At 37.7% G+C, this 21,767-nt stretch overlaps 1 protein-coding gene across 1 annotated transcript in view; it reads right to left on the bottom strand.

Annotated features, from left to right (window-relative positions):
* The window catches only part of MYPN (myopalladin), an 82,758-nt gene that overhangs the window by 36,321 nt on the left and 24,670 nt on the right, over nucleotides 1–21,767 (bottom strand). Inside the window, 7 exon segments of the mRNA XM_029931769.1 lie at nucleotides 214–330; nucleotides 3,249–3,272; nucleotides 5,151–5,292; nucleotides 13,218–13,289; nucleotides 14,388–14,502; nucleotides 17,879–17,930; nucleotides 20,518–20,693. Of these exon segments, the coding sequence (XP_029787629.1) occupies nucleotides 214–330; nucleotides 3,249–3,272; nucleotides 5,151–5,292; nucleotides 13,218–13,289; nucleotides 14,388–14,502; nucleotides 17,879–17,930; nucleotides 20,518–20,693 (698 nt within the window).

The raw sequence follows: 21,767 nt of genomic DNA, 5'->3' as shown, positions 1-21,767 counted from the left end.
GGAACAGAAGAAATAACAGTAGGGTAATGAGTAGTGGTGGTGGTCATAATTGCAACAAGAAGTTGAAAATATTGGATAAGAACGCTTTTCTTGATAAGGAAATTTATTTTAAAAGAACCTAACTAGCTTCATAAGAAAACCAGTATAGAAGGATAATGCAAACACTACCTACTCATATTCAGAATCATGATGTGGCATTTCAAGGGCCCTTACCTCTTACGTCAAGTTGTGCGATGCTTGACACTGTGCCATATTTGTTGCTTGCAGTACAGGTGAAGCACCCAGAGTCTTCTGCAAACACCTCAGCAATGACCAAAGTACAAATCTCCTCTAAGTGCCAGTAAAACAGAATGATTACTCACTCAGTTATGGAAATGGAATTACAAAATTTACTGATATCAAGTGATGATTCTACAAAAGTCAACAAAAGAAGTTGATGTTATTCATTGTTTGAAAATAATCAGTCCAATTACTTGATTGAATTGACTGATGAGAAGGCTAAATGAACCAAAGGATGTAGAACAAAAAACTTCACATAGACTATTGGCAAGAGGATTTTATGATAATATGATATCTTGATATATTGTGAATTCTCAGATTATTTTCTACTGTTTATCATCAGTCCAGATGACAAAAAGAGAACTGAGAAACAATAAACTTATAAATTACAAAAACAAATTAGGAGTTAAAGCAGAAGGAGATTAGTGTGAAATAAAATGATTAATAAAACATTTTAAAATTTGGTCTCTCCTTATGTCTGTGGGGAACTTTTGCAGTAAGGTAATTTTAAATAAAGGTCACAATTTAAAACTGGACAAGAAGGATTTTGCTGAGCTAATCGTAATTAGCTGATGGAGTAGTTTGAAATTCTGGGTGAAAGAAGAGCAAAATGCATTTTTTCCCTTTGCAATGCCATGGCAATTCATATGGATTACTTTAATATACAGCATGAACCCCCTCTGACTAACTACAAAAGTGATTCCCGAATTGAACCATGTGATTATAGCCTAAAACTTATTATGGTTAGATAATCCTTGACAGCTAATGAAGAGAAGTATAAGATGGTAGCATAGACCATCAAATACCACTTGGTAGATCTGACACTAAAAACAAAATTAACAAAAGCATGGTTGTATTAGAAGGGACTTGGCATCTCACTGTTTCATGATAATTGAATTGAACTAGCTGGCCAGCCTCTAGGAAGACTGGACAGGAGGCCACAGCAGACAGTGTTGAGTACCTGCTTCATAGCTCTTCATCTTCCTCCTGACTAATAGAATTCTGGCTTTGTCCACCCTCTTTTAAGGGCAACTTGTCCTCTCCCAGTCTCAGGTGGTGAATCATGATTGGTCATGCTAAGTCAGTCTTATTAAGTCTATTCTTGCTAAGTAGTATCATGCACCACACAATTCTAGTCAATGAAATAAGAAGAAACTCTCTTGGTGAGTTTCTAAGAAAGTTTTCCTGCTCTTCGAAGAGAACAAAAGAGAGCATTGCTCCCTATTTTTGCCTCTGCAGTGGTGTCATCTGCAATGCCCAGAACTATAGCAGCTGTCTTGGGTGAATGAGTAAAACAAGCCTAACGCTGAAGATAGTAGAATGGGAAATGAGCCATGATGGCCTTGGAGATACTAACTCAACCAGTCTCAAGACTGCCATTTCTCAGGGTATCTTGCTATGTGAGAAAATATATTTTTCTTAATGCTTAAGCCACTTTTAGTTAGATCTTCTTCATTTGTTACTCAAGGATCCCAAATGATGGAGAGGCAAAGTTTGGTTTTTGTGTCTCTCTGTCGTTTTTCAAAGTCCTTGGCCTATGCTTTTTTCTCTCTGTTCCCCTTCCTAAACATTTATACTATCAGCTTTCAGGAACCACTGTCAGAAAATGATCTCATAATTTTATTCACACTGTACAGGCCTGATAAGATAAAGTATTCTGTGTCCAAAGGGTATTTGCATATACAAGATGGAAGAAGAAGTCTCCAGCTATGAAATTTAGACCACGGAGCTGGGAAAGCAGGACTTGTTTTGGGAAGGGACCCTTTTTGGGTGACTCTGAAATGATTTTGTGTATGAAATTGCCTACTGGAAAAGTCTGCTCTGCTCTGGAGGAACATGTCAAAACCTGAAATTTTTTCCTTCCTTCCTTCTTTCCTTCCTTCCTTCCTTCCTTCCTTCCTTCCTTCCTTTCTTTCTCTCTCTCTCTTTCTTCTTTTTTCTTTCTTTCTTTCCTCCTTCCTTCCTTCCTTCCTTTCTTTCTTGCTTTCTTTCTTTATCTGAGAGATAGAGGGAATGTGTGCAAAGGGTAGAGAGAGAATCTTAAACAGTCTCCATGCCCAGCACAGAGCCCAACTTGGGCTCCATCTCATGAACCCTGAGATCATGACCTGAGATGAAATCAAGAGTTGGATACTTAACCAGCTGAGCCACCTGGGTGTCCCAAAAACCTGAGATATTTTCAAAGGGAAAAATACCACTTCAGCTCAAGCAATGCAATAGTAAGACTGCTCTGGTCTTTATCCCCAAGGACCTAGTGTAGGGCTGTGCAATATGGATGTTCAATGTCTACTTCTGGAATGCCTTTCCATTAAGTTTGCACAAGAGAGAACTATAATAAAATCCCAAATCATTGTTCTTACCCAGGGGTACAAATACAATCTAATTTCCCAGGGTAATTACAGAGAAGGCTTTCAGATATTTATGCTGTGGTTTGTGAATAATTTGTATTTCCTAAGAAGTAAGAGCTTCACTTAATGTCACTCCCCTGTCATTTTGGTATCTTCCCAACCAAATCTAATAATATCATGGACATGTTGATTCTGCAGATTTCAAAACCTGATGGGTAAGTTTTGAGACACATAAGTTGTGGAATTGAAACTGATCTAGCATCATGGAAATTGCTCTGCCCAGTTTTAGGAGGTCACATGTAGGAGCCAAAGAAAGAGGGAAAATATCCCCAAGAAACATCCCTCAATAACCGAGAACTAACTGCATTCATATTCAGTATTGAATATAAATTTCAAATTTGCACGTGCTTCCCTCCTTTCCTTCTCCTTCAGTAATAGCTAGAGTTGGTTGGAATCTTTTTTCTAAAACCTTATTTTTCACTTTTTTCTTGACACCGGTGTAAGTCCAATGCTTTATTATTTACATAATATATATAAAGTCACTGATTTATGTGTGTATATTTATACATATGTAAAATCACAGATCACATGCTAATGAATTAAAGTTAAAATGATCTTTACCTGGTTCTGCCATGGATCGTGGTTCTAAAAGAAAAACAAAGGAAAAGATTCTAAGCATTTATTTTACTGAGAGGCTATATTTTCATCAGAAGCTTCCTATAGAATTTCAGTCTCTTGTATGCTCATAAGTGATCTGATAAGGTTAATCTGTAAATGTGAAAGTACAATGACCTAAGCACCAATGACCTCAACTGTCATAGCAGGGCCACAAGAGAGTTGCTTACTACATGATGTTGCTGTATTTTGGGACATACCTGGATTCCACTTGGGACACATAAAGCCTTAGGTGAGGAAAAGTTACTGAGTTAAGGATGTAGGAAGGACTTGCTTTTATTAGTACCCATTCAGCCTTATCTGAAACAAAAGTCTGTGAAGACTGAGAGCTTATTATCATCTTTGGGTTCTTATAGCCTAATAAAATGTAGACTGTGCCTCCTGCTGTAAGGTTTCTAATATTAAGAGCCTCAGAATAAATAACAGGAGGGCAGGGTCTTTTTCTTAGAATTCGTTGACATTCCTGAAAGTGCCAGCATGGTACTGAATACCATGGTGTTTAATTATAGGCATTCAGTAAGAGTTCTGAACTTAGTTATGACCTACACTAATACAACAATTCAAGTTTTTTTCCCTCAGTTTAAATGGTATTCAGATTATATTATTGTTGCTGCTACTGCTGTTAAACCTGATAGTTGGATTCATACATCAGTGACAGGCAGAAACAAATTAACAAAAAGGCAAATAAATTTCAATGTATTTTATGACTGAAATGGGTCAAGGTGAAACTACAACATGATAAGAAAAAGAAGAATTAACCACTTGAATATATAAATAATGCTTATGATAAAAAAAAGAACAGAACTTCAATGTGAAAATAAACAAAGGATATAAACAGGTAATTTAAAAATAAAGAAATATAAAGATCCAATAAACATGAAAAAAGCTCCACCCCACATCTAATTAGTGAAGTAAATTAAAACAAGTCCTCCCATTTTGGGTCTATAAAATTAGTGAAGATTAAAAAAAATGTTTCATACTCAATACTCATTGTTAGTGAAGACAACTGAGCTACCGAGGTGTGACATTCCCATATATTGCTGGTTTTTTGTAATAAATATGGCTAGGATAACACATATCTGAGTACATTTGAGAGAGGCCTGTTTTATTCCTGGAATTTCTGTGTAATTAAGAGCAATCTCTTTCACTTTTTTCTTAAATTAAAGATTTTATTTTTTAAGTTATCTCTGCACCCAACATGGGACTTGAACACACAACCCTGAGATTAAGAGTCACAGGCTCCACTGACTGAGCCAGCTAGATGCTCCTCTTTCACTCAAAATATCCCAGATTAGGTGATCAATTATGTGATTATCCTCAATTTAGTTTAACCTTTTGGGATGGCATTTTGGTAATATATTGAAAGTCTACAAAAGGTGAATATATAGCAGCAATTCTAGTTCTCTTTATTCTATAGATACTCACAAATATTTTCTGTTACATGTATTGGAACAGCTTATAAAATTAAAAATTTTTGAATAATCTAAATATCAACAGTGGATTAAATAATATAAAATTGATTATACTGATTTATTTTATTTTATTTATTTTTATATTGATTTATTTTTAAAAGAAAGTATATTTATTAACATGTAAAGATATTCATGAAATGTTGAGTAGAAAATCAATTTACAAAAATGTGTATGTTTTTTTATTTTTAAAAAAGAAATTTTTGGAGAATACACAACAAAGTATTAATAGGGCCTAGTTTGGAGGATTATGAGCACAAGTAATTTTTCTTTTATTCTTTTGATTATATTTCAATTAGTTGTTAAAAACCTACAGAAATAAATGAATACAATAAATTTATTAAAATTATCAAAAAATAATTTGAAAGTATCAACTTACTTTTCTGTAGAATTCTAAAATCTGGAGAATCTTCTATCAGGGTCCCTTCTCTATACCACTCAACTTTAGGAGATGGAGCTCCTTTGACTCTGCATTCAAAGACAACCAGCTGACCTTCAGAGGCTGATAAGTTTTGTAACATCTATAATGAAAAGAATATTGTTAAAACCGAAGAGTGTTCATTTTTGGAATCTAATTCCAGTGCTGAATTTTAGAAAAAGATATTGTCGCCTTCACATTTGGTTTTTCTCCAACTCTTCTACATCTCTAGCAGCCACAATTCTGTGGATATTCATGGAGTCTCTTTTGGAAGATAGAATCAATCATCTGAGCCCAAATGAATCTTTACCCTCACTATCCTCTTCCTTTTCCTCTCTGTTGTTGTGCCAGAAAACTTTATTAAATACTAAGTGAAATATTTTGAGGATTTGCAAAAGAGCTGATTTTGGTAAAACACCTCTGTTCTTAAATGCCCAAGAGGAGTTTGTTTTCCAGAAATAATGACAGTTTAAGAAATCTTCAGGAATATCTTATTAGGTATAGTAAGCATGGGGGCAATGTATTTTTCCACACAAAAATGTCACTGTTCATGAGGTAGGACATCTCTGTGGCTCAAGTTACTGACTCTATTTGCCTTGTTTACATGCTGTAGTCCTGGAAATTGTCTTTCATTTTGTTATCTTGTTTTCCTTATGTGTTCTTTACAGTTTAGCTTCAATGGTCTGTTGAGGAATATAAACAATGAAAATCTCTTTAAAATTGTAGTCACAAGTGGAGTCTTATGTCATAATAAAATGTTGTAATTTTGTGAAGGCATCATTAAATGCTTTTCCACACATCCATGAAAAAAGGTTTACAAAACCACTTTGAAGGATAACATATCAATATATTCTATAATAGACTCCCTGGGAGAATGGAACTCACATTTTCCATTCATAACCAGTCTTTCACTCATTTCACTCATTTGCGAGCTTAAAGTCACATGTCCATTTGTGTATTGGTACTTTATTTGATTATGAAATTCTTTGGCATGTGTGTAGCATATTTTTGCTTTTAATGTTAGCCCAAACATTATAAACATGGAAAGGTTATGATTAACTTCCTTCACAAGCTCTATTGGAAACAAATAATGCATGGCTTTCTATTATTACATTTTGGGGGTCTGTATTAAGGAAATACTGGCTCCTGCATCAGAGAAGGGGAAAGTTGGTGTTTTATTTGTTTATTTTTGCTTTTGTCATTCACTCTTATAAATATTCTGTGATTATTTGTAGCTGTTTTATGTAAATTTATGAAAGTTTGTGCATGGAATGGTCCCATTATATTTGTGGCATTTGTCTAAGGAATATAGGGGTGGGAATAACCACACGACTTTAGCTATGTATAGTAGATGACCTTATATATAGTGTATATTAGATGATCTTAGAGGTGGGTACATTGATATTTTGAAAGCTAGGAGGAGGTATAGATCAACATTAGTGTTTTGTTCTTTTTGTACTCCTAACTGCTGAAATAGTTCAAGATGAGATTTGCACAGAGGGGTCTCTGAATTAATGAGGATCTATTTGATTTTAAAACTTCCTCATTATTCTTTGCATACCCTAAACACTGTCTTCTAGTGACAAGAAAGAAATATTCTTTTTTAAAAAAATTTTTAAATGTCTTTACTATTTTGAGAGAGAGTGACAGAGAGTGAGCGGGGGAGGGGCAGAGACAGAGGGAGACACAGAATCCAAAGCAGGCTCCAGGCTCTGAGCTGTCAGCACAGAGCCCGACATGGGGCTCAAACCCACAGATTGTGAGATCATGACCTGAGTCAAAGTCAGCCGCTTAAACAACTGAGCCACCCAGGTGCCTCAGGAAAGAAATATTCTTAGTAATCAGGGAATGTCAAGGAGTGTTGGGTGCTCCTGGCAAGCTGGTGGATATGCTCTCTACCCTGACATCTGAGCAAATTCTGTGCTAACATGGCAGCTTTGAGGCCTATTGAAAACTTTAATGGCAGTCAGATATCTCTGTGGGATTCATACAAAATAGAGTTTCATTCCTTAAGACAAACAAGTTAGAAAACCAAACTGGAGGGGAAAAAGGTGGTGGTGGCAGAAGGGACTAAACAAATCAAATATGGCATCTTTTTTTTTTAATGTTTATTTTTGAGAGTGAGAGTGTGTGATCATGGGAGGGACAAAGAGAAAGAAACAGAGGATTCCAAGCGGGCTCTGCCTTAACAGCAGTGAGCCTGATGCAGGGCTCAAACTCACAAATTGTGAGATCATGACCTGAGCTGAAGGTGGACACTCAACAGACTGAGTCACCCAGGTGACCCAAAATAGGGCATACTTTTTAAATGAATTTAAGAAGAATGAGGTCAATCCATATGTTCTTACAGAGGTTGCAGTTCAGTTCAGATATATCAGTCAATTCTCAATCCGTAGAGATTACACCAAAGCCCTGTATGCAAAATAACATCCTTGAGAAAAAACATTGCTCAGTTGAGGTCAACATTAATTGGTTGTAATTATTCACTTGACATTGAAGGCAAGACCTGTGTTCCATTTAAGAGTCCGGCCAAGATACCTCAGATACTCCAGTGTGTGTAATACGCCTGTCGAGTGCCTGCGGTATGAGCTGGAGCCTCATTCCAGCTGATACATCATCAGTACTTGGTAAGAGAAGTGCCAAGGGTCATCTTACCAGCCACTTAGAAAAAGTTGTTGAAAGTCATAGTTTGAAAGATGATGAGAGTTACTATTGATGAAAACTGTGTTTTTCTACAAAAGTCTCATGAGAAGGAACTGATTCATATCAGGGTCCAAACTAATTACACCATTTGAAATAGTACAGATGGTGCCTTGTTCAACACAGGAGTTTTAGTCTTAGGCTGTTACTAATGGCAAAATGTCTACAAGCCTGATCATATTCATTTTGACTTCACTGAAGACAAATAAGACAAATGGGACATTCCTTAACTAGCAAAGATTAAGTTTGTCTTAACTAGGAATTATGGATTTGGACTAAAGTCACTAGAACTAAGGGTCTATAACCTCCTGAGGTAAACAATATTCAAAGTGCAAATCTGTCTTGTGTGTCATCACCATACTGATCATCTTGGAAGGCATTCTTTGTAGGGTGACTTGACAACACAGAACCTCGAGAAGCATTTCTTCCACAGCCATTTGATACTGGATTTCCCACCTCTTCGTTTCTCTTAAAAGATACTCTGAAGCCACAATGCAATGAAAACAATAATTCCTTATTTAGCTGAAATAGAAGTTATTCACCACAGAATAAATATTACTATGTGACTGCTTTGTACCAAGCATGTGAGTTGAGAGGACATAGTTTCTACTTAGTAGATATATACCCACAAATATAATACAGGGACATCCTTAAGAAAGGACATCTGCATTATTGGTTAAAAGATGTCAGTGATAAGGTTCATACTGTTATTTTATTCTTTTTTAAATCCAGTTGATATTTGTGCACCTTGGGAGAGAGAGGCTGCAAGTGAATGTGTATAGTACTTTAGCCTGGACTTGGATCAAAGGAGTTTTTATGGATAAAGATTTGATGGAGGATGCTTTTATCCCTTGACTGGCACCGGTGCCCAGAGCAACGGTTGAATCAGAAAAGTTCCTGGAATTGTTGGACTGGGGAGGGGGATGGCCCATGTAATCTTTAGAAATCTGCATCCAGCCACTGGCCCAGTTATTTTAGGGTTTTCTTGCTTCTGCTATTATATAATGAAGTGCTCTTCTTCAAATTCTCACTTCCCCTGCCCCCTTGCACTCTTCAAATTACTGCTGAAGCAGCTGGAGCCAGGGCTGCTGCAGCCTTGAAAGCCTGCCAGGGCAGCTGCTTTTGGAGCACGAGCAACGACAGCAGTAAGATTCTAATTTGATCATCTACCTCCCTTTGCACTCAAAAAGTGTGACCGGTTGTCTCCTCCATATATAGAGTGAAGTGGCTTTGGTACTGTATAGAAAATGGAGGATAGTCTAGCTCCATAAAATATTTTAAAGTATAGCTTTCTCCTATGAGTAGAGCAGTGAACTAGCATAGGGGACCCCAGGCTTCTCTACCACTGTTTTGCTGGGAAACCCTCCATTTCATTTTAACCTTCTTTAACAATATGTTAATAATAGGTCTTCCCTATACCAAAGAAGACACAAAGAAGTAAATAAAACTCTGCTCTCTAATTTTCGCTTTTCAATGGCTTTTTGCCATTCCTGGCAAAGACATGTTTTGTTGGGTGGTACAGAATATGAATTCTAGGGGTTGGAAAGCCAGGAGTCCCTTACGAAGTAAATAACACAGGACTAATCAAACAAACATATGCATATGATTAGTTATCATGACACATGCCATGTGATTACCATCATCAGTGGCTCTGACTCAGAAATTTTCTGACACTGGCAATGACTATGACCTCAATTCTGCCCTCGCTGGTGGAAACTGACGCAAGCAAACAGTTGCTGATAAGTCTCTCTGGAATCTGAGTCACAGCCTATCCTTGTGCCCTATGTCTGAACAATCTTGATCCCATTTATGGAGGCAAGAGCACACATCCTGAGGGCTGAGAAACCTGTTCAGAATTTGGGTCTTTGACTAAGGACTGGTTTCCCACCATGGACCTAATGTTTTTGGAGATTTATCTAACAAAGAGCATACACAGATGGCTCCTGACTTACGATGCTTTGACTTATGATTTTTCAACTTCATAATGGTGCAAAAGTGATACATATTCAGTAGAAACCATACTTCAGATTTTGAATTTTGATCTTTTCCTGGCCTAGCAACATGCGGTCTGATCATCTGATTCTGGACAGGGTCAGTGAGCCTCAGCTTCCAGTCAGCCATGCAGTCATAAGGGCAAATGACCCATAATACCATTCTGTACCCATATACAACCTCTATGGTTTTCATTTTCAGTATAGTATTCAAATTATATGAGCTATTCATTTTATTATAAAAAAGGCTTATTTTATAATATTAGATGATTAGATGATTTGGCCCAACTGTAGGCTAATGTAAATGTTCTGAGCATGCATTTATTTTTATTTTTTAATGTTTTTTATATTTTTAAATTTATTTTTGAGAGACAGAGAGAGACAGTGCGAGCAGGGGAGGGTCAGAGAGAGAGGGAGATACAGAATCTGAAGCAGGCTCCAGGCTCTGAGCCAGCTCTCAGCACAGAGCCCAATGTGGGGCTCAAACCCACAAACCGTGAGATCACGACCTGAGCCGAAGTTGGATGCTTAACTAACTGAGCCACCCAGGCACCCCTGAGCATGTGTAGGCTAGGCTAAGCTATGGTGTTTGGTAGGTTAGGTGTATTAAATGCATTTTTGATCTCTGATATTTTCAAGTTATAATGGGTTTATCAGGATGTAACTAGTGATTAATTCATTTCCCATTTTTATTTGTCAGAGGCAAATATAAAACTGCCAATGAGAGAATCTAATTAGAAAGAGGTACTGGAGTCACCACACAACAACAGTTAAACCTGTTGGCTTTAACCAGTACATGAAAATTGAATGTAAAGAATGAGTGTTAAAGTCCTATTGCGCTTGCTATAACAAAAATAAAAATAGCTTTGGATCTATTATTTCCTTTATGGACTCCTATATAGATATTACAAATAACCTTCAAGGTGCTTGGGAGAGACAAAAAAGCAAACAGCTTTATTATTGTGCTAAATGTTGTACCAGAGGTATGCACCAAGTGATCAGATGTAGGGAAGACAGAGCACCTGGGAAAATTTGAAAGTGAGTGGAAGGACACAGGACACCTGTCTGGTGTCTGGCTGGGCAGGTGGTGGTGAGAAGAGAAAGGAAGAGACTTCAGCTGAGACTGGGTATAAATTGTGCTGTGGGTAGTTGCCTTTGAAGAGTCAGCACTGTCTCTAGGATGTCACAACAGGGCATAAAAAATTAAATAATGTCCTGATTTTGGGCACTTATGCTGTTTTAAGTCTGGGTGATTTGGTAGTGAAGTAAGAGACAATTAGAGGTAGTTCTATTGGCTGTGTTACACACACACACACACACACACACACACACACACACACCCACAAAGGTCCACCTATAATTCTTTATCAGTGTTGTATTCTCCAAGTCACAAACATGTTGCCTTCCTACCCCAGGTCTTTGAATACAGCAAGGCTGAAATTCCAAAAGGAGATTACAAGAAAAGAACCTGAAAAATTGAGAGAGATCTTGCTTCACATAAGACTGTCTGCTCAATTGATATGGATATGGATAAACATGTCTCACTCTTTTATTAAAAATTTTTAAATATTTTATTTATTTTTGATACAGAGAGAGACACAGAGCATGAGAAGGGGAGGGGCAGAGAGAGAAGAGACACAGACCAGAAGCTGGTTCCAGGCTCTGAGCTGTCAGCACAGAGCCTGATGTGGGGCTTGAACCCATGAACATGAGATCTGACCTGAGCTGAAGTTGGAGGCTTAATCGACTGAGCCACCCAGGCACCCCATGTCTCATTCTTGACTGTTTGATTTTGGGAAACCATCTTGGATGAGTTAATAGGATGGAACTCTCCTAAAACTGATGTTTCTGTGGAAGTTGTGCATTTAGCTCTTCCTTTAGGATCAATACTCATTGGAAAATATGCCATTTTGTGCTTGACCATCATCTATCAGTGTCAGGACTACTGATAATTTGGACTGGATAATTCTTTGCTATGCGTGGTGTAGAGGCTGCTTCTAGGTAACAGACTTGAGCAATGGAAACTTGAGAAAAAAGGCCCACAGCAACTACCAAGCTTAATGCGAACAGACCCATTAAACCATAGTCCCTAAATGACCAATGGGCTACTTACTAACCAGGTACAGTTCCTAAGAATTACCAAAAAAGGGAGAATTCCATATGTCCCCTACACCCTACTCTGCCCTATATGTAGCTATGGCCCCTCACCCCAGCCTCATGGCAGACAGTCTTCCTTTGCTGTTGGGCCTGCAGCTGCCTTGCAGTGTTTTCAACATACTCTTATCTTCTTTGTTCTGCCTTAGGGGAGTTCTTCCACCACCCAGCAGGCACCCCCACCTGATCAGGACACCCCACATGGGGCTGTCATTCTATGTATTGTATGAGGTTCAGCAGCATTTCTGGATGCCAACAGCACAATCTTCCAGTGACAACCAACAATGTCTATAAACACTGCAAATGTCCTTTGCAGGTCAAAGAACCCTGATTGCTCCAAACTAAAGCATACCTCTAAGAGGACAAAATCTCTTTGGGCTTAAGTTTGGCATTCATACAAACAATAAACTATAAATCCAGGCATAGACTCCATCCATGTGGTCTTCATAATACAAAAAAAATAAAATATGATTCAATTTTCACCTTTAAATTTATTGTCTTGGCAATAAAGTCTATATTACATAAAGGAAGGAATAATAGACTGAGAATTAGGACAACTTGTTTCTAGTCTGGATACTGCCACTAACTAGTTTTGGACCATGGATAAACTAGTGGATGTCTCTGGCCCTTCCTTGTGTTTTCATTTGTAAATGAAGGTGCTTGAGTAAAATTTCTAGTTCTAAATACAAAGACTAAATATAAGACTCAGAATTTGGTGCCACTTCAATAGTTGATACAATGGAATAGAAAAAGAAAACTCTTTGTCCTTGTGTGATTCTTTATGTTAAGCCTCCTAAGGGCATTTATGTCCATCTCCTTGAACACTAAAGACATTTACCTGCAACCTGATTCTTCTCAAAGTCCAGAGAAACCTTTGGAGTAGTAAGGGGCTAGAAATTTATCAGCTGATCCCTATTGCGGCTGTTGCCTTTAACAGCAATAAGTGGCCTTAGAGATTCATGTGGTGTATGGGGAAGACATTCTTCTCATTATGCAAAACAGTTATTAGGTATCTAGGACTTCAAATGACATACTAACAGCTACCAAAAATCCCCAAACCCTATACTGTACTCATAAAAGACCAAATTCCTGAGCTACATCAGTAAATCTTGGCTCCTACAATTTTGTGTGGGTATTGGGGTATGTTTAAAGCCATGACAGAAAGAAGAAATATTTTGATTACCTTTGTAAACACAGGAGCTGCAATGATAGGTTTTCCATCCAATCCTTGTAGATAGTTGGTGGGGCTCTGACACTATTAAAAGGGAACCGACAAAAGATTCATTGTCACTACAATTAAGACCTAGATAATGATAGAACAAATCTATAGGATTTGGTGTATACAATTAGTGTGAAACCAAAAGACCGACTTTTTTTAAAATCTATGAATCGCAGACTTTAAATTTTATACTGAATTGATCGCATTCTTTATAGGTCATGGTTGTTGTTAATATGTGCTGCCCATCCCCACCTCCTCAACATATAGAGCAATATCATCAGCCCTGAACCCCTGAGGAAGTTCCCATAAAACCTGAGTCTCCCCAGATCACAGCTTGAAAACTACTGGATTAGAACTAAAATGTGACCCCTATGCATTACTAAATGGGTTAAATAAAAAACTGTTTAATTCTCTTAAAGCTATAGATCAATATGTTTACTTATACATAAATACATCAAAAACATATTACAAGTATGTTTAAAATTAGTTGTGATTCCATATTTTTAAGGTATTATATATATATTCATATACATGCATAGAAAATGTCTAAAACTATCTGCTAGAAACTTTTAACAGAGTTATCTCTGAGGAATGAGGGCATGGAGTAGCACTTTGATCAGGCTTTTATTGACTATACTTCCATATCTTTTGAATGTTTTTACAATAAGCAAGCATCATCATCATCATCATCAACTTGAAGGATGAGAGTATTTAATGCTTTCTGAAATATCATTTCATGGTTGTTTTATCTTAGAAACTAGAATTATCTTCAGCTCCATGAAACTGAGTTTCATGATATAGAGCATCCTGACTGGGCCAGTGTGAGAGCTGGCAGCAATTTTGTATATGTAATCAAACCTCTTCGTTATGCTGGAATATCAGACTAATTTATAAGGCATTTTTTTCCCTGTGAAACTTGCCTATGAAGCTAGAGAATATGTTCCCAAAACAATATGAAGTGCTGATATGCTACATCAGAAGTACAAAACGATTATCATGACCATGGAAGCATGTTGCTCAAAGTCATTATGAAGTCACAACGGAGGAGAACACAATCATGCTTTACAAGATAGGCATGGCCACAGTGTCTTCCCATAAGTCCATGGCACTTGTGTTTCACTTAGACTCTTCTACCTGTTGGATGGTTGACACGCTGGGCTGGGCCACCACATGCTGGGCTTGGGGTATTGCTGTAGGAATGGTTGCAGAAGTAGTGGGAGTGGATGACACCTCTTTTGGCTTCTGGATTCTGAGAAATGATTAAAATATAGATTTTAAAACAGAACTATCACTGTAAAAATTCTTTCAGAAAAGCTAGTAATGTCATCACTTCTTACAGTTAGATATAATAAAAATCTTTGTTCAACAGTATTCTACAAACACACCTCTTTTCTACATTATTTGAGAGGCAATGCAAGCAGGAAGATGACAAAATGCCACTCTTGTCCTTGAGTTAGTTATTCTCAGTTGGGGACTTAAGCATATTCATAACTGAGATTCAAGGCAAGTGCTATGACAGAGCATGTGCAGAAGATAATTTTTGTGAGATTTTTGTTGTTGTTGTCCTCTGTGTTTTCCCTCTGCCTTCCATTCTGAGAAGAGGCCAAGCTTTATAAACCTTTGCTTCTGGGATTTTGGCATGGCAGAAAGCAGAAATAGCCCGAGTCAACAAGCTCTTCAAGTTTACACAAATTAAATTAAAGAGCTTATTTGAAGGGCAGGAAGTATTCATGAGAAGACTGTGGAGGGGAGATTAGTTTTGCTGTGGAGAAGAGAGAAGTTTGAGGATATTGCCAGAGAACCTGATAAAAGGGAGAATCGAAGTCAAGAGGGGAGGGCAACCCTTCTGGTTAAAGGGATCCCATTCTTTCTAAAAATATCAGTACCCTAGCATGTCAGGAAGAAAAAAAAATGCTGGACTTGAAGGGATCTTGAGGTCTGGGACATAGGCCTCCCACCCATATCCTGTAGGGACAGATAACCAATGACAGGATGGGCTTCCCTTTTGTCCAAATGTTGTTTTCTTCTGCCTCATCTCTAAAATGGAGAAATAAAGGGCTCCTGGAGGGCTGAGTTGGTTAAGCATCCGACTCTTGGTTTTGGCTCAGGTCATGATCTCATGGTCATGAGATTGAGCCCTGAGTAGGGCTCCACATTGGGGCTGGGTGTGGAGCCTGCTAAAGATTCTCTCTCTCTACCTCTCCCTCTGCCCCTCCCTTGTTCACACACTCTCTGTCTCTAAAACAAAAAAAAAAATAAATAAAATGGGGAAATAATGATTCTTCAGAGGGTTTTTGTGAGGGTTAAATAAAGTAATTCATGTAAGATGCTTAGAGCAGTGTTTAATGCCAAATACTATGTGTCTATATCTATATCTGTCATCTTTGAACAGCCATGGAGGGAGAAAGAGGTGCCCAACAGTGACTGACTGAACTCTTTCCAGCCAGGAAGGATGGGTCTCAGAAGCAGAATCATGTAGTGACACCAAAGCTATCAGTGTCCCTTAGCATCTGTTTTCTTCTTCTACAGTAACAGAATTCCTGATTTCTTTACATGGCTATTCCAAATAAAGACTGCATTTCCAAACATTCCATAAGATGGGTGTGGCCAGATGACTACTCTCTGGTTATAGAATATGAAGGATAGTGATGTATGTGATCTGAGAGAGATGACCTTAAAATGGGGGGGGCGGGCAGAGGATGTCTTTAACTCCTTCCAATCTGAGACTCAGATAAGGCTACTCTTCAGTTGGAAGCCAACTAGAGCCCAATGAAATGTGGAGCCATTCTGCCAGAGAAATCCATTTGTGTATGTAAATGGGAAATAAATATCTGTTTTATTGAAGTTGCTGTTATTCTGGGGGTCTATTACACAGAACTGAAGCTAAATCCTAACTACAAAAAGTAGATTTAAAGAAAATAATCAAACGAGCTATTTCTTGCTTATTTAAATTTGTATATCAAAATTCCTACCCATTAACCTTGTATACCATGTTATGAGAGCCTTAAGGAAGAAGTGATGAATGTGTAATGGAGAAGGAATTTATGAATGAACTTGACTGGGTCTTGAAGGATACATAGGACTTTTCCAGGTAGAGGAGATAGGGCATTACTAGCAAGGTGAACAGCTTGAACAAAGGGTTAAAAAGAAACTGTACATTGTTTGAGTGAGATGGGAGCAATACAGAGAGCCTGAGGCAGCAGAATGGAGGAGGAGGGGGCAGGAAATCCTGGTTGCTATTCTACTGAATCAGGCTTTGTATGTCATATCAGATTTTTCTTAATGTTTTTCATTTTGTGCTTGTTTTTTATTTTCCCATAGAAAATACTTTTTTTAAGTCAAGAAAATGATAGGATCAGAATTATCTTTTAGAGAATAACTGGTTGTAGTTTGGAGACTGTAAAAAAAAGAAAAGGGTTGGAGCAACTGTAAGGAGGTAACTGGCATAAAGAGGCAGGAAAGAAAGAGGAATTGAACCAAAGCCACAAGAATGTTAAGGGAGAGAGTTAAAGGAGAGAAATTATTCAATCTGGTTATGAATTGTCATATCTGCACAAAAGCTAAAAGTATAAATAAAAGTATAAAAGTATAAATAAAAATTTATTCCAAAGGAAGCATATACAAGGGATTTCAAAGAATAAGACATGATTTCTAGGGGCAGAAATGCCCTTAAGGAACTTCCCCTCAGTAGGGAAGGACAGAATTTACAAACACAGCTAACAACTATAACCAGCCTTCCAAACCTTTTGTTTTGGGTAATCTCTTTTTAAAAAAAATTTTTTTTTTATTGGGTAATCTCAAGGAATGGCTATTGCATCTGTTTTCAGGTCCCATGCCTTCTTGTATAAACTTCCTCTGCCTAAAAATGCTCTTTCCTTCCTTGTTTGGGGGTGTCCACCTAATGTTCTTTTAAGACTCAGCTAAAAAGTCACCAACTCTGTGAAGCCTTTCCTGATCTCTCTTTCCACCCCAATGAATTAGTAGTCCTTTGTGCCAAGTCCTAAAGATCCTGCCCATGGTAATATTACAGTCTACTATACTTTATTTCCCTTACTGTCTACATGCTTGGCATACATATCTTGCTATATTTGCTATGCATTTCTCTCTAGTTCATAGTGAGTCTCTCAAAGGTAGGAAGCATCTGATTTTTCTTATTACCCATTATGTCTAATGATGTCCCTGGTGTAGAGTAGGTGCTTCAAGGATGGTTGGGGAAAGTAAGGAATGGATGGATGTAACTGTTTAGTACTGAGAATAATTGTTTAGCAAAAAAGTTATGACTTACTCAGATCACTCACTTGTATAATTTAGGATAACCAAGTTTTGTGTCCTTGTACATACTACTATTTAGTCAGAAAACATGACTTTTTTGAAGTGCTGCACTATTTGTTATTTACTCTGTAGATATAAGTATGATGATATTTCATACGTGATACCTCATTCTTAAAATTTTGGGAATATTAAAATTCACCTACTAGGCAAGACTTAAATCTTTCCAAATCCCCCCAATATATATTTTTTGGTGTCATATCCTGGAACCACCCTCTTTAAGTTCTACTAAACCAATTAGTAGGTTTCTTAGGATCTGAGGATGCTAAAACTATAAGATAGAAAATTAGAATTACCGACTCATCTCTTCCTTGTTAGGGTCCCCTTCTGAGTCAGAAGAAGAAACCCCTGGAAAAGCAAAAACAAGACATGAAATGTGTAAGAAGATAATTTCTTAAACTAGTTCTTAGGCATTTGAAGACCTATAGAATTTAGACCTAGAAATGAACTCAGGGATTTCCTACACTAACACCCAATTTTATAGATGTGAAACAAGACCCTATGTAGTTGAAGTACTTGCTCAAGGTCACATGGCTAGTTAGCGACCGAGTTCAAATTAACTGGTCGAAATGCCAAGTGCTCTTATGTATTAAACACCTGCTGATGTCTTTAACAGAGCAGTCTCTGCAGACGGTTTATGCTGTCTGTAAATCCTCTTGCTGTTGGCCTACACAGATTAAATAAAAGGAGGGATTACATTGGATTCTAAACATTGTAGGTGTAGGTGGATGCTCTTCCGTCCACTCCTAATATTAACAAGCCATACTTCATTTGGGAGTGGGGGTGTTTGAAGTTCTGTTGCCACAAATTAAAAAAATCAGTAGTCCAATCTCAGCACTGTTAGCAAAGCTTTGATCTCAGATTTCCTTTTCAAGATAGTGAATTCCAGGAAGAGATAACTGAGCTAAATCTGGAGGTATTTATCGTATTCCAAAAATTTGAGAATGAAAACATACAACACACTTCTTTCATGCATTATTTATTTTTATCATTTATGCATGTATTCAATAAGTGTTTATCAAATATCTACTATATATTTGGTACTACATAAAGCATTACAGATATAAAAAAGAATGAGACAATCCCACTTTTACAATCTGGTTGGTGAATGAGCACTTATACCAAAATAATACAATATTTAAGTGTTAAAACCAAGGCATAATAAGGTATTATAGATGATAAAAGTGCTAAAGAATGGTCCTCAGAAAAAAACTCAGAGATGAGATAAAATGGGACAAAAACTTGATAGGTCTACCAAGACAAGAAGACAAATTGATTTCTTCTCTAAAATTAGTCATATAAGTTTGGTGCTGACGTAAATGCCTTTCTAATGCTCCCAAATGGTCTGTTTCTACCCTTGACTCTCTGAGGTATATTCTCAACCAGGAGCCAGAGTGGTACCTTTAAAAGCTAGGTCAGATGATGTCACATTTCTGCTCAGAATCCTCTACAGTTTCCCATCTCCCTCTGAGTAAAAGCCAAAGGCCTTACAACAACCTATGAAGACCTACAAATTTTCTCACCAACCTCCTCCCACCTCTACCCATCAGGAACTTCTGACTTCATCTGTTACTTTCTTCCTTGTTTCCTCCATTCTGACCACACTGGCTCAGCTCGGTATCTATACACAGATTCACTCCCACTTCAGAGTCAGTGTACTTACTGATTTCTCTGCCAAGACTCATTTTCCCTTGAATGTCCTTGTGGCTCACTCCCTCACTTCCCCCAGGTCTTCACTTATATGTCACCTGGTTAGTGAGGTCTTCCCTGACCACCGCATCTGTAGAACTGAAGCCTGTTACACACACGCACCCATGCATGTGTGCATTCACACAAATATACATATGCATACTTCCTATCTTCTTGCTTTCTGTTTTTCCACAGTGCTTATATATACAGTGAGATATAGAAAATATATATATTGATCTCTATCCCAGTTTCCTGCATGGAGCTGCTAACACTTGTAATTTTCTAAGTCATGGGCATTTTTTTGTTCTAATATTTGTCTTTGATGTCCACAGAGCTCCTAAACTCTTATAAATTCCTAAGTGAGAAGCATGTAAGAACATATTTTGTTCTGATGAGGCAACTCTGGAGGGTTTCTAAATGGGGGCTGGACACCAGGAAGACCAAGTCATCATTAGAAGCTTGGAATCTTCATCTCTGTCTCCCATCCTCCTGAGGGGGAAGAGGGCAGGAAACGGAGATATTAATTGATAATGCCTACATGGGGAAGCCTCCACAAAAATCCCAGTAGTATGTAGAGCTTCCAGGTTGTCAAATATATCCACACTGGGAGAGTGACAGACTGCAACTCTATAGGGACAGAAGCTCGTGCACTCTGGACCTTCTCAGACCCCACCCTTTGGATCTCTTCACTGGCTGTTCATTTTATCCTTTATCATATCTTTTAATAGACTGGTGAGTGTGTTTCCTGAATTCTGTAAGCCACCCTAGCAAATTAATTGAACCCAAAGAGAGGATTGTGGAATCCTCTGATTTGTAGCCAAGTGAGACAGAAGTTGTGAGTAACCTGGGGACCTCATACTTGTGATTGGTATCTGAAGTGAGGTAGGAGCAATCTTGTGGGATTGACTAAGCTCTTAACCTATTGTATGTGACACTTTATCTAGGTAAATGGTGTTGGAACTGAGTTAAATTGTAGGACCCCCAACACCACACACTACACACATTGGAACTGATTATCAGAACCATTTCATAAACTTATCATATTATATATTTTATTTATCTCATTTATTTTTTGTCTCTCCCATTAAAGTGTAAATTCTATCTGTCCAAGAACATTTGTCTCTTCGGTTCACTACTACTGTCCCCACAGCCTAGAAGAGTGTGTGGTACAGTAGTCTTTCAATAAATATTTATTATAAATATGTCTTACTAGTAAGTGCCATGCTCTAAGAGTATTTTGTTTTACCTTCTATATAAATCTCAGCAGAGGTTGAATCTGTCCCATAGATGTTAGAAGCAAAGCAGGAATAGCGTCCTGTGTCTTCCTCAAAGGCTTCAGCAATGGTCAGTGAATGCAGATTTCCTGACTGGACGATTTGAATGTCTGGTGAATTTTCAAGCTCCTTGCCTTCACAGTACCACCTGTGAGAAAGGGAATATTACACATGACTGAAGTGTGACACTTATGTAGATGCTGCAAATGTTCCCTACAAAGAAAACTGTGACAACTTAGATTCAGAACATTAAATGGTGTAATTTGATTGTAATAATGAAAAGAGCTGGCAATATTCAAACTACATTGACACTTTACTAAAGAATTAGAAAATGGCTCCTAGTAAGAATGATACAACTGAGAGAAGATGGATTAAAAAGCAAATACAGCCAACCACAAGATATTTTTTAATATCTAAAGGATATTAAAAGATCATGAGGTTGGCATGTCTGGGTGACTCAGCCAGTTAAGCACCTGACTTTTGATTTCAGCATAGGTCATGATCCATGGTGAGTGAGCTCGAGCACCATGTTGGGCTCTGTGTTGACAGCATGGAGCCTGCTTCAGATTCTGTCTCTCCCCTGTCTCTTTCTGCCCCTCCCCTGCTTCTACATGTGCTCTCTCTCAAAAATAAATAAACATTAAAAAAAAGTTCATGAGGTTGAGTGTACTCATTACCTACTATGAAATTGCATCTAACCTAGCTAAGTGAAAATTATTTAGTTCAGTTACTTGAATCGTCAGAGTAAAGAGGATGGGTCACATTCTTCAGTAGTGGTCCAATTTTGACAAATGATCTAATTTAAGTTCGTTTCTATAGGTTATATTTTATTTTGATTCTATAGATTTGAAGTTAGAAATTTTTATTATAGTTTTTTAATAAGTTTACATAAAATTATATATAAATTAAGGTTTAAAATGTGGAGGTGCATAATAAGAGAAAAAGACATCAAAACTACACAGAAATAGGGGCACTTGGAGGCACCTGGTTGGCTCAGTTGGTTGGGCGCTCAACTGGCTCAGGTCATGATCTCACAGTTCATCAGTTAGAGCCTCATGTCTGTACCTCCCTCTCTTTCTGCCCCTTGCCTGCTCTCTCTCTCTCTCTTTCTCTCTCTGTGTCTCAAAAATAAACATTAAAATTTTTTTAATAAAAAAAGAAATAGGGGCTCTTGAATGGTGCAGTCAGTTGAGTGTCTGACTCTTGATTTCGGGTCAGGTCA

The sequence above is a fragment of the Suricata suricatta genome, chromosome 2, assembly GCF_006229205.1.
Source record: "Suricata suricatta isolate VVHF042 chromosome 2, meerkat_22Aug2017_6uvM2_HiC, whole genome shotgun sequence".
Taxonomy (NCBI): domain Eukaryota; kingdom Metazoa; phylum Chordata; class Mammalia; order Carnivora; family Herpestidae; genus Suricata; species Suricata suricatta.
Note: the sequence above shows the minus strand (reverse complement) of the source record. Positions and strands in the feature narration are given on the sequence as shown.